This window comes from Gymnoscopelus microlampas (assembly GCF_963454915.1).
Source record: "Gymnoscopelus microlampas genome assembly, chromosome: 6".
Classification (NCBI taxonomy): Eukaryota; Metazoa; Chordata; class Actinopteri; order Myctophiformes; family Myctophidae; genus Gymnoscopelus; species Gymnoscopelus microlampas.
Window position 1 is genome coordinate 18,716,692 of NC_139943.1, and position 13,019 is coordinate 18,729,710.

A 13,019-nucleotide genomic window follows, 5' to 3' on the forward strand; every position below is an offset into this window, starting at 1 on the left:
TCGGCCTAGTGGGAATGTGTGTGTGAAAATTCACGGAAATCGCAAGCTGCGTGCATAGTTTGAGGCTTTTTGTTAAAAACGGACAAATCCTGCAAACTTTGGAAGCCAACCATAGGCAATGAGGATGGAATATGGGAAATCGGACAGATTTGTGTTGATCACATGACTATAGACATACTGTGTACCGATTTGCATGACGTTTGGATAAAATCTGTAGGAGTAATGTAAAAAAAATGGGTTTTGCACAAATCGGCCTCCTGGTGGCGCTATAACAGGCCCATGTGAAAATATTGGGGCAGAGGTTCTGAATTGGCATCCAGGGAGTGTGTGTGCACAGTTTCGGAGCGAACGGTGCCAGAGATTAGCTGCTAACACACAGACAGGACGGACGCACACACACACACACGGACGGACGGATGGACGGACGGACAGGGGGCAAAACATGCTCTCTCGCCATGCCTTTCGGCCTGGCGGAGACAATAATTACGTTGCTTCATCGCCTCATTATAGTCGCGCTCTGTGTGCATGAACTCATAACACAAACTTAAACGCTCCCGGTGTGTAGGCCTACTGACCTTAATTCATGCAAAAAGGTTTCAACATTAGTACGTACAGTAAGTCAATGTTACTCATGGATTTTTACAGTTGAAATGACGTCATGTTGTCATTCCATGCAGTATAAATTAACCTTTAGCCGGCTAGCATAAAATATAACCGCTGACTGTGGCACTGAGTTACTATAGCAACACTTTAGCAATGAACATTAACCCTGGTTGCTCTGATTGACAGAGACAAACAGACTGTAAAAGGCTCTGCCATGCTGCTTAGCCCCTTACAGCCCTGAACGGCCCAGCACGGCCTGGCACTTATGGAAATGAGGCATTACAGAAGTAAATTAGCATTTTGTGAGTCATGGATTTCCTCAACAGATTTAGAATTATGCAGGAAATACGGTCTGTGGTTGGCATAAGCCATGCTGTAAGGAACCCATGGTGGAAGTAACTTCTGCGTTAGCCTACAAAGAGACGTCATCACTAGAATGCACTGTATCTCCATCCTTTGACGTCCAGTTGTTATACAGTACCATACTCCGTCCTCTCTCTTCCTATTGCTATCACACACCCACACACCCACACAACAACACAGTTACACCCATTTACAATACACTGCTAGCACCTCCATTCTGCTGTGAGAGACATCCTGCAGTAGTGTCTGTGTTTGAGGAGATATGAAAGTTTAAATTCTCATTGCTGCTTTTACAAACCATCTCTAGAAGCTGTTATTATCAAAACGTAACAAATTGCTGAATGCTGTATTTTTTATGACAATCAGACATGATTTGAGTTTGACCTTGTAGGTGGTAGATAGAGCAAAGTCTCATGATGAAAGTCATCATCCACTGATCTTACTGATCTCTACTGTAGGCTTTATTACACAGAAAGGTCTGGAGGAGAAAATATAGATTACATAACGGATGATTATCAAATTATTTCAGTTAAATACAAATGTAGCATGAAGTTACTTCACATTTGGTTTGATTGAGAATCTATGATATCTGAATGAATAAATGTATATCTCTGGCACAAAAACAGATACTGTCACAGGGTTCTGACTCCATGAAAAAGTGCTCAGTTCATAATCCAGTATAACAATAATTGTTTAAATACCAGTATAATTTCCACATCTGAAACTAGTGTTGTGATTTGCTGCACCTGTTCTCTGCTGATTTCGATATTCAAGCTGACAGTGATGTCATTGGAAGGGACTTTCACATATAAAAACTGGAAAAGTACATCAATGTTATTGTAAGTAGCCTACTGTATTATGTAATACAGTAAAACTATAAGGGGTGTGTGTGTGTGTGTGTGTGTGTGTGTGTGTGTGTGTGTGTGTGTGTGTGTGTGTGTGTGTGTGCGCGCGTGTGTGTGTGTGCGTGCGCGTGCGTGTGTGGACATGAGATATTGACCTACACAGATTTTGGTTAATACTTTACTTGAAGTGCACACTGGGGCATCCTGAACATTACTCATTTATCACATGTTTGATTAATGACAATAATGTGTTCAGGATGCAGGTGAGTGGTCATGTTGAGTTTTAACAAGGTTTCAGCTGATGTTATTTTATGGCCTTTTAACAACTTAATTTAATTTAATTTATGTTTTCAGGGTTAAAGGTCAGGCTTTACAGTAGGCACACTGCTGCTGTGACCCCATGTGACCTTGCTAATCTAAACCTCACTATTTATTTACTTTACTGTTGGGAAATTTGCATTTTGTTTGTTTGACCAAAGGAGTGCATACAGGTTTGGGTCCGCAATGGACAGAGCTGGGGAATGGTAGAACCAGTGGATCTCAACTTCAGTCTTCTCACTGCTGCTTGCCTTGCAGTAAACATAATTCACTGGTAGAATACAAAACAAGCAGCACTGTGATAGGACCAGAGTTAAGAACCTGACGAATCTGATAAATAGTTTGGGCTTTTTTACTCTGTGCATTTTAATGTGTTGGTTTTACTGTCTTCCCATTGAATCCTGCACATGTATGATTTCCTGTATGATTTCCAGCTCCTTTAAAAAAAGAATGTAATTTATCTTTCACCAAATGTATTCATAGAGAATGAAACATGTCTCTACTCTCACAACGTGTTTGACTGAAGCTCCTTTCTATCTGGCTATTTTATCCAGACCAGCTTCCTGTTTCAGAACTGGTTCATCATATCCTCTGTGTGGTTGTGAAATGTGGTCTTGGAGTATTACAGCTTTATTTATTATACGAATAAAAATATGGATAAGATGAAAAATAATCAGCTGTGCCTGTGTCATGTATTTTACATCAGTCTCGACCAGTGGTGAATCAGTGCGTTTGTCTTTCTTTAGACTTGTAAAATCTTTGAATCATGGTGGCCATTTCCTCCATCAGGCAAATCGTAGTTGGCTATTGAAGAAATAATTTACAAAACCATTTAGTCTCTGTAACCCTGAGTTAGGGCACGGCCTCGCCGCACTTTTATTTTACCTCTGGGGCGGAATCTGCCAATGCTTTGTCAATGCAAATGCGTGGATTCTTGGTCTTGCAGATTTTTTCCAAGAATCTACGCATTTGCATTGACAAAGCATTGGCAGAGGTAAAATAAAAGTGCGGTGTGGCCGTTCCCTTACTGTGGAATAATACGATTATTTCTGGCTTGGCCTTTGCCTTCAGAGACAGGGAGAGGAGCAGTAACTTGCAGCCTTTCGTTTCCGACTAAAAAAAAGATAGCACTTGCTATGCATCCTATGTGTATAACACATCATGAACATACATATCTCAGTTTTGTGTTGATGTAGTTGAAGGAAATATTGCCACAGCAGGACATTTTTGCAATGGCCCAGTGAATCTATGGGACCATACAGGCTACTTGATGAAAGAGCTATGTTAATTGGACTGTCATCTGAATAATTATGGTAAGAGATTTGGTGTTGTTTTTTAAAAACTTGGCTGAATGGGAGCATGTAAAGGTTTAACAGAAGAGATCCCTAGGGTTAGGTTGGTACATTGCAATTTTGTTAATTACATATTTATCTAATCAAAGCAGAAATGTTCTTGATGTGTGTAGCAGAGTTGTCCTGCCTGAATTCCATAAGCCTTTTCTCCCTCTTGGCAAAGGGTAACTCTACACTGGCTTCCAGTGAGTTAATTTGAAAATAGCGTGTCTTTACATCACTCAATCATCCTACTATTTGTTAAATAGCCCTAAAGCCTTTATCAAGAATGTTGAGTCTGAAATCTGACCAACACATTGTGTTTACCCTGGTGGTCTTCAGGGTTGTATCAACAAATCACTGACTCATCTTTACTGATAAAAAGGTGAAAAGTGAATCTACCCATTAAGGTGTTTCAGACAGTTTGCGAGCATCAAGTGCCACTAATACACTGGCTTCAAATCCCAGCTCATGGCATTCTTTATTTACACTGCTGTTAACCTTTACAGTAAGTATAACATTCAAATAAAATACAATAAAATACGGTATTTGGCAGATGGAATATCCACTTCTCCTTTCAAAATATTCTCTAAAGAAGAGAATTACAAGTATAAACAGCTCCTTCGAAATATATTTATCTAGACTACTACCGTAAACACATCTAGACATTAGATTTGGCCTTTTCATGAGACAAGTGAGCATTAAAAAATATGTATAAAGGCACAAATCTCAAAGCTTGAAGGTAGCCGAGTTTACATGATGATGAGTTTCCAACATAAATTCTGAACACTTTGTTCAGGATCCAAACATCATCACTATGGATGCACTGGTAGCACAGTGTTTCCATGACAACAAGGCTCCACTAGGCTTACTGAACAGTGCCACCAAGCTGACATGACAACAGATTAATCAGCTGAGTTCTGTGTGTTTGCTTTGTGGCAGCAGTCGAGTGGCTAGACCTCCAGCCAGAAGCAGAGCAGACACCAACAGGATTGGGACAGCACAGCTTGTGTCCACCAGCTTCCCAAAAACCATGTTTCCCATGATAGCGGCTATGCGACCAACTCCTGTGAAGAAGCCAAGAGCAGAGGACCTGAAAAAAAACAATGACATGTGTGAATAGTCTATTAGATGTCATTAAAAAAGGGCATATTAATGTACACATGTATGATACCTTGGGTGTCCATGCCTCACTATCTATGCCTTGTTTCTCTCTACAACAGAATACAAAATAAAAAGAAACTCAATACAGCTATTGTTTACCGTAGCTGTGTGGGGTACAGCTCTGTTCCTATAACATCCAGTGCGTTCCAGGCGATGACAGAGACTCCACTGAACACACAGGACAGAACCAGACTCTGGCCTTTAGTCTGAACCATGTAAATGAGAAACACACTCACACTGGACATCAGCAGACTGCAAACTAGACACAATGTCGCACAGACAGATACAGGGATGCACATCCACACACACACACACACACACACACACACACACACACACACACACACACACACACACACACACACACACACACACACACACACACACACACACACACACACACACACACACACACACACACACACACACACACAAGATTAAATTAGACATTTACACTGCTAAACAAGCTCTAACCTGATTGTATACTTTTGGTATCCCAACCTGTATTTTCCCAAGATGTATTTTCTGTTTACTAAAGAGCTGGGGTGACCCCTGTTACTGAACACTCTTCTATAGCAATGATTGCAATCAGAATATATACAGTAGCTTTAAGAAAGATATATCACTTACTCCCCCTTTAAATGACAATAGTCACTTTCTGGACTTGCTCCAACTACAGTGTCACCGTAATGACAGCTTGACGCAAATTAACACACAAAAAACGATTGGATCCAATGGTTTACATAGGTAATGGATAATCAAAAGTTGTCCACCACATCTTTAGATCAGTATGAAATTCCTATCGGATAGAGTTTGGATAACTACATTTTATTTTATTACGTTTATTCTGATCATGATATTAGATCGTTCTAACCCGACAGTATCAGATTATTAACTCCATGTAAATGTAACCACTATCCAGCGATTGACTGACGACTGCATATGGAAGAAAAAAAGAAGATACTGGTGAAGATGATGAGCAGACTTACAGAGCAGTGTCTTGCCTCCTATGCTGTCCATCATTATAATGGAGAAGATGTTTCCTGGGAGGTTGGAGGCTGCTGTTACAAATCCCTCCATATATACTGGCAACAGAACACACATCAAACATTTAGAGGATTTATATTATACATCCATAGTTCCTGTTGTACACGGCAAGTTATTATCATCATCATTATTGTACTAAATACCAGGTCAATATCAATACATACTTAGAGCTGCGCATCACAATGGATATTAGAACAATTATCAAAGCCTTTATTTGCCTTTAGGTGGGGGGAGTGCTGCTGCTCAGGGTTAGCTAAACGCATCTAGTAACCTCACTGTTGAAGGAACGCATCATGTCAAACATGAATGAAACTCAGCCACCAAACATGGTTGCTGTGGATGTTTTGGTAGAATTCATGTCTGAGAAGACAATGGAGAATCCAGGCACAAAGGACCCAAAAACAGTTCACAGAATTGCTGTGTAATGGTGAGACCGGTCGTCAGCAGAACCTGCTGTATTTTCAGCCAACTCCCTCCCCGCACTGTCGGGGGACTCCCATTCCCAGCGTGAATACTGCTTTGTTTGCAGAGGCACTTCCGTCTTGACAGTTATTATCTCTTTATTTAGGGAGGGAACTGAGATCTGGCGTAATTGATGCAGTCACGCCCGAGGTGATAATCCTGGGTGACAACCTATATTTCATGGCTGTTCTTTGTACTGATGAGGGAAGGATATTGCGCCCTCTGGTGCACCCAGAGCGTCCCAACATATTCTCAACCTCCAGCATAACCACTTAACTACTACTAATGTACACACACACAGTTTTATTATTTAGATATTTTAGTCACTTACAATTAAGAAGTATAAATTAACAATTACAAATGAGTAAAATAAGAGTTGTACCATGTAAAAAATCTGATTGTTAAGATGAAATTGTCCCCAATAACAGGTGCTATAGATTAAGTTTGATTGAGTCATACGGTATAAAGTGAGTGGGAGCAGAAGGCTACCTGCTGTTTTAACAGGGTAGCAGGTGTGGTTGCTGAGGGAGGTGGACTGCGAGATGTTGGAACAAGGAGAACCTCCATCCTCTGCTCTCTTAAACAGCTCTGGAAACCACATCCACAGACCATAGTACCTACACACACACACAAATACAGACAAACACGGGAGAGCATTGACTTGTAAATACAAATACAAAGAACCAACTGATTTAAAGCTCCTCTATCACCATCACAGTTCGGCAGGAAGTCAGTCTCAGAAATGAAACAAGCCAAGACTAAATGCCCCGATCACAGGAAACATAACCAGAGGCAGAAATCATACATTTCTATGGAGAGAGTCCAGTAGTCTTATGATAAAACAGACGTGCGTTGCGTTTCTCCTGCTGCATGCGTTGAAACATATTAAACATTTACGGTGTTGATTCCTTCCCAGGCAGCGGTGTGTTGTCTTCTCACCCAAAGGAGATGCAGTAGAAGATGATCAGCAGGGAGATGCTTCTGGTCTTCAGCTGTCCTCTAAACAGCTCTCTGATTGGTCCCAGCATCTAAAGCAGTAAACACAAACAACGTAACGTAATATGAAGTCAACTTTACAGCAACTGCTATTGACTAAAGACCGTAACTCTAGGCACAAAGTAGCAAACCGATTCATTTTCACATCAATTCCTTGTTTCTGTTTTGGTCTTTGCATTAACATGCCTCCTGAAAGCATATGAATGCACAGTAAATGTACAGTATGCACTGCATATGTGTGTGTGACTGTGTACTGAATGTTATTACCTTTTTACAAAGGCTTATGAGACCGTGCCTCTGTCCTGTATCTCCTGCAGCTGTGGAACTGGTACGCAGACCAAAGATCTGTGAAACACCAAGAGATGATAACTGAAGAACTTGCAGGGACTTGAGATGATATCTTATCACCAGTGGACAGAAAAGATGATAACTGATATTAACTGTGGGGCTGATACAGCAGTAGCTGACCAATCAATGCAAGCTAAAGTTCCACCTCATGCAGAACTGTCACTGTGATTGACCTCACTGCAAAAGGACCTCAGTATTTCAAACATGGTCGCCACTGTTACTGTGTTGATCAAATGCTATTTAGTGTTTTCAGAGGCGCATGCCATGCCCAATCGAGTTATTTCTGTGGGTGAACTGGTAAAAAACTGCATCTTGATATGCGCCACTTCAAATATCCACAGGACATACAGTACGGATTGGGTCTTTACAGCTCCAGAAAACCTACACATTTTCCATTTTAACATGTGAACATTTATTCTTGTGATTCTGTGTGATTCTTACTGGGAATGTCTTGCGTTGGCCCCAGTGGTTCACTTCAAACATTAAGCTGAACACATGGAGCGCCTCTTTCTCCCGACCAGCCTGACAGACACAACAAGTCAGACACTGTGTCAACTGTCACTGTGTACTCTGTGTCAACAAGATGACACAGAGTACACTGCATCCACCATGTCTGTCACAAACAGACCAGTATTCCTGAAATGTGCTTCTGGGATCTCTGCTAGTACTTTCATGTTTCCTACCTCCATGAGGAACTTTGGGCTCTCTGGTAGCAGGAGACTGAAGACGAGAGCTGAGGAGAGGCTGGGAATGGAGCAGAGAACCACAAACAACCTCCAGCTCTTGAAGTCCAGACCCCACAGGGGAATCTGGACCCAAGTCCTGGGAATGACCAACCACGCCAGGCCTGGAGAGACCGCACAAAGACACACAGAAAGTGCAGTTATGTGCATGGGCATGATTCATGAATGAAGTTTATCTTTTAACTAAGAACTATTTATTTTGCTGTCTTAACCCAGTAAAACCGGGAAAGCATCCGTGTCATTTTAGCTTTTAGCTTTTTCAGGAACCACTTTCAGGAATGAGAACAAACTTGTACATCTGCTATTTTAGGAAAAACACATTTTTTTGTATAATTTTTGATTTTTTAACACAAATCTTCACTTCAGGGGGTCCTGGACCCTGGTACAAAACATTTTCAGATGGCGGTCCAAAGCCACATATACAGATATATATATATCATTTTGAGGGTTCTTGACATGAAAAAGTTTGAGAACCACTGATTTAGAATGCATTTGTAGAATCAGCCTCAGGTCTTACATGTGCCCAGAAGTGTTTCCTGGTGCAGAGAGACAGACAAACCTGCAGCCAAGATGTTTCCTGCCATCCAGAAGGTGGCCAGCGCACTGATCATGGTTCCTCTCCTCAGCCGTGGCAGGAACTCCGAGAAGTAAGAGAAGATGACGGGAATTGAACCGCCAACTCTATAGGTATAAAAAAAGAAAAGTGCTTGTTATGCTTGGATTTTTTAAACTGTTTAATGGTCTATATCAGGGATGTCTCAACCCAACACAACATTTGCTGGGGGCAGGATTTAACTTGTGATCATGCAGTTTACAGGTGAGTCTCTCAGTCCAATGTAAAGAGTGTGGTGTTCCTCACCCGACACCGCTGATGAATCTCAGAAGCAGGAAGAGCCAGAACTGCGGAGCCAGACTGGCCAGTCCTCCAAATACCCCATTGACAGTCAGAGACACCACCAGGACTCTGCGGCGCCCCTTCTGGTCAGCCAGGTAACCCCACAGGTAACCTCCCACCATCATCCCTATGGGGACATTATACATATAACACAAAGGAGTCAAACGGAGACAAATTATAAATATGCAATCCATAAGGTTTTATGTAAAAACGTTCTCTCTCGCTCGCTCCTGATGGATATTGGTAAATGCAATGATCTCCAAACTACAATATTGATGGTGGCGTGTCTAGTGTCGAATCTAGTGCATTGTATGCTTCAAATAACTTTACTGACATTGTCAATCAGTTGTGTCCCAGAGTAGGGAGACCAAATCCAACTACTGCACATGTGATACTTATATTGCATTACTACACACAGATTGGTTAAAATAACAAATATCAAGGTCTGTAATCTCTACATTAATCTCTCTCTCTCTCTCTCTCTCTCTCTCTCTCTCTCTCTCTCTCTCTCTCTCTCTCTCTCTCTCTCTCTCTCTCTCTCTCTCTCTCTCTCTCTCTCTGTATATACAGCATATATATATTGAATAGATTACACTAATTTACTTGGCCAATAAGCAATTACCAAGAAGTAAAACTAAATATTTACATGAACATGTATCATGTAGGTTTAAGTTGATGGTTTAAATAATACAATAGTTTGGGCTTAAAATTAAGTTATGATAACAGAAATATACTTTACAAGTTCTATTATATTAACTTACATTGTGGGCAATCATTCTGTAATCAGTTAATCCTACAACACCTTCGCTTCTTTTCCCCCCTATTGATGTTACCAGCCGCTTCTTCTCACCAGACAGTGAGGAGTTTCACTGGGTAACACGTGCGGAGTTAAATGGTGCATTTATAAAGCACCTTTATCCAAAGCGCTTTATGCGCATTACATTCACCCATTCATGTACACATTCACACACCGATGGCGGAGGAAATCATGTATTGATATTATAACTCCAGGTGTAAATCTTGATAAATAGCATTACGACACATGAAAAGAAATATACATATATTTTTTGTTAGGTCTAAAAAAAACGTATAGTCAGTGCTCCTTTAATGCCACTAGACGATGCCACGTGTTTCTTCATCCTAACCGAGGAAGATGCTGGCGGTAAGCAGCCCCATGTCAGAGGAGGAGAGGAGGAGGTCACATCTTGCAGTGGGAAGGAGAAAGGAGACACACAGTATTTCCACAGCATCACTGGCATTCGCCCAACCACATGCCAGCAACAGCAACACATGGAACAAACCAAAACCTGAGGACAAGAACAAAACGTTCAAGTTACACATTTAGCTGATGACCTTGTTTTAGTTCTGGATATGCTGAGATTGATGACTGAGTCTTTGTTTTGTACCGTTTTACACACATTTTCACTTCAGTTAAATGACACAGAGACAAAGAGTCTCTGTGTCAAACGACTGACATTAACATCTAAAAATATTGTTACACATTAACTTACCTGCTTCTTCAACGGCTTCCTCATATGTTAACTTCCTTTGTGCACTCCGTTCAGCATCATGGGTGTGGCTTACTGTGCTTCTATCAAAAATAGTTTCGCCTGAGAAGTGGTCACACACACACACGCGCGCGCACACGCACGCGCACGCACACGCACACGCACACGCACACGCACACACACACACACACACACACACACACACACACACACACACACACACACACACAAAGTTAGGCCTATACATATTTAAAGGAAACGTAGGAGCCATACTGCCAAAAGCCTTAACTGCATCAATAATTAAACAACAAAATACTTTTAAAAGGTCAAGCACAGGGCTGGGTAATCTCCCAAGATTCTGAGGGCTGGGTGACGAAAATCTAATATTGCAAAAAAAAAAGATAAGTAATCATCCGTAATGTAAAGTAAACTAAGCGGGTAAAGGCATATAGTTAAGAAAATGATATCACTTTACTGCAATTCAGCATTTAAAACCAGGAAAAGAGAACACTTTCATCCATATCACGATATTACATCTAAAATCCCATATGATATCTAGTCTCATATCACAATATCGACATAGTATCCCTATACTGCACTTGCACTTCATGTCTAATATCTCCTGCACAAGAGATTGTAATTCTATAATCTGCTGCTATTATATCGTCTTGTAACACAGCCAGTCCCATGCTGAAGTGGCAGTTAAATTATCAGTAAATGACAGTTGGGTGGACCCATAGAGTTAAAAATAGTGGACCATGGCGCATCTACAGTACATCTCTGCTCTGGGGTTGGAAGTTAGAACAAAGATAAGCTAACCAACCTCTATCCTTTTGAAATAACCATAAAATACTTAGGGTCAAAGAGTTGACCTAAAAGTCTAACTTGACACAATTTGAACTCATACCTCCCCCATCCTAACTATAATAATAATAATAATAATAATAATAATAATAATAATAATAATAATAATAATAATAATGGAGAAATAAAAACAGCCACAAGATTGTATATTTATTGAGATGCGTGTTTTCCATGGACCAAAAATAATCTTGTAATAACCAAAATATTCAACCTTCAGGCTTTAGCCCCACCCAATGATCCCAACCAGTGGTGGAAAGTAACTAACTAATTAAGTAACTAATTAAGTACAATTACGTATAGTGAGCTTGTAGATTGGCTATTTTCAAATGATTTTTGTACATTTTTTATACATACGAAAACTTGAAATGAGACACTCTGTGTAACGAGTACTTTTCCTTTGGGTACTTTAAGTATACTTTGACGCCAATACTATTGTACTTTTACTCAAGTACACTTTGAATACCAAACTTTTACTTGTAACTGACTATTTCTACATTCTTCCACCACTGACAACAACAACAACAACAACAACAACAACAACAACAATAATAGAGCTCAGCTCACCACCTTCATCTGAGTTTAGGTCTGATGGATTCGGGTCATCTTCGCCGACGAGAAGCGGCTCGCGCGCCTCATCAGCATCACCGGACTGCAAGCGACGAGACATCGAATGTGCACGATCTGGAGTCACAGAATTTGATTGGTCACAAGTATCTGTGCAACAGCCGATTCCACCACCCCATCATCATCATCATACACACATTAAATCAAAATGAATGAAACAGCTGGCTGGCATGGCTAACAACAAAACCTGCTAAAACCACTGTTACGAAAACTAAAAACAGGAAGTACGTTTAGCCTGCACAAAATCAGCCAAGACACTGTACTTGTCGATGCAAGTCTACTTAGGGATGGACTGGAGTGCAAAATCTGAGTTAAATTCCACATAGTATCACTTATTGTGGTCGTATTTTGTTACACCTGAGCTCAGTCTTCACGGCGCGGCCCATGGATGGAGCGTAACAAGTACTACACGGGACCTGGTGACCTGTCGAATTCGGTGACTCAAAAGTCAAAACTGTTAGGCAAGAGGATTATGATCAGCACAATGAAATCGGTCATGAAATCACCATCCAATAAATATAAATCAAAAAGTTAGGTAATTGATAAGTGTTGACTTGAAATGCATGTCAAATAACAAGATAGGGGCATTTCCAGTTAGTTGACAAGCCTGATACAAAAACTAAAAAAATCACACATTTTGGAACACTAATCTGGAGAAATTGCCAAACAGTCCATCTCTCAATGTTTTTCATGACAGATTTCATTGTCATTTTATTTACGTTTTTATTTGTTTTTTTTATTTCAGGTATTTATTTGATGCATCCTGTTTTATTTGTAATCAATGAAAATATATATTGATATGACTTGTCTTCAAAGCACTTAATTTGTCAACATTTGTTGTCAGTGGTGGAATACCAGAGTTAGTACCAGACTTTTACTTGTAACATAGTATTTTCATATTGTGGTGT

The 13,019-nt window shown here is 40.5% G+C and overlaps 1 protein-coding gene across 3 annotated transcripts; it reads right to left on the reverse strand.

Annotated features, from left to right (window-relative positions):
* Nucleotides 1-3,922: 3,922 nt before the first annotated feature.
* Nucleotides 3,923-12,518, reverse strand: sv2 (synaptic vesicle glycoprotein 2). Of its 3 annotated transcripts, none has more exons than XM_084059710.1 (14): nt 12,469-12,506; nt 12,055-12,168; nt 10,627-10,725; nt 10,261-10,422; nt 9,080-9,242; nt 8,780-8,901; nt 8,161-8,324; nt 7,919-7,999; nt 7,397-7,474; nt 7,073-7,161; nt 6,623-6,750; nt 5,614-5,709; nt 4,724-4,883; nt 3,923-4,553 (listed from the first exon to the last, which is right to left on the reverse strand). In XM_084059710.1, exons 2-14 carry the CDS (start codon nt 12,152-12,154, stop codon nt 4,370-4,372), a joined length of 1,626 nt encoding a protein of 541 aa, XP_083915836.1. In that variant the 5' UTR covers nt 12,155-12,168; nt 12,469-12,506; the 3' UTR covers nt 3,923-4,369. The 3 variants fall into 3 exon arrangements, with proteins under 3 accessions (XP_083915836.1, XP_083915834.1, XP_083915835.1); XM_084059708.1 differs by having other exon boundaries at nt 12,052-12,168; nt 12,467-12,489; XM_084059709.1 differs by having other exon boundaries at nt 12,055-12,518.
* Between the last annotated feature and the right edge of the window lie 501 nt (nt 12,519-13,019).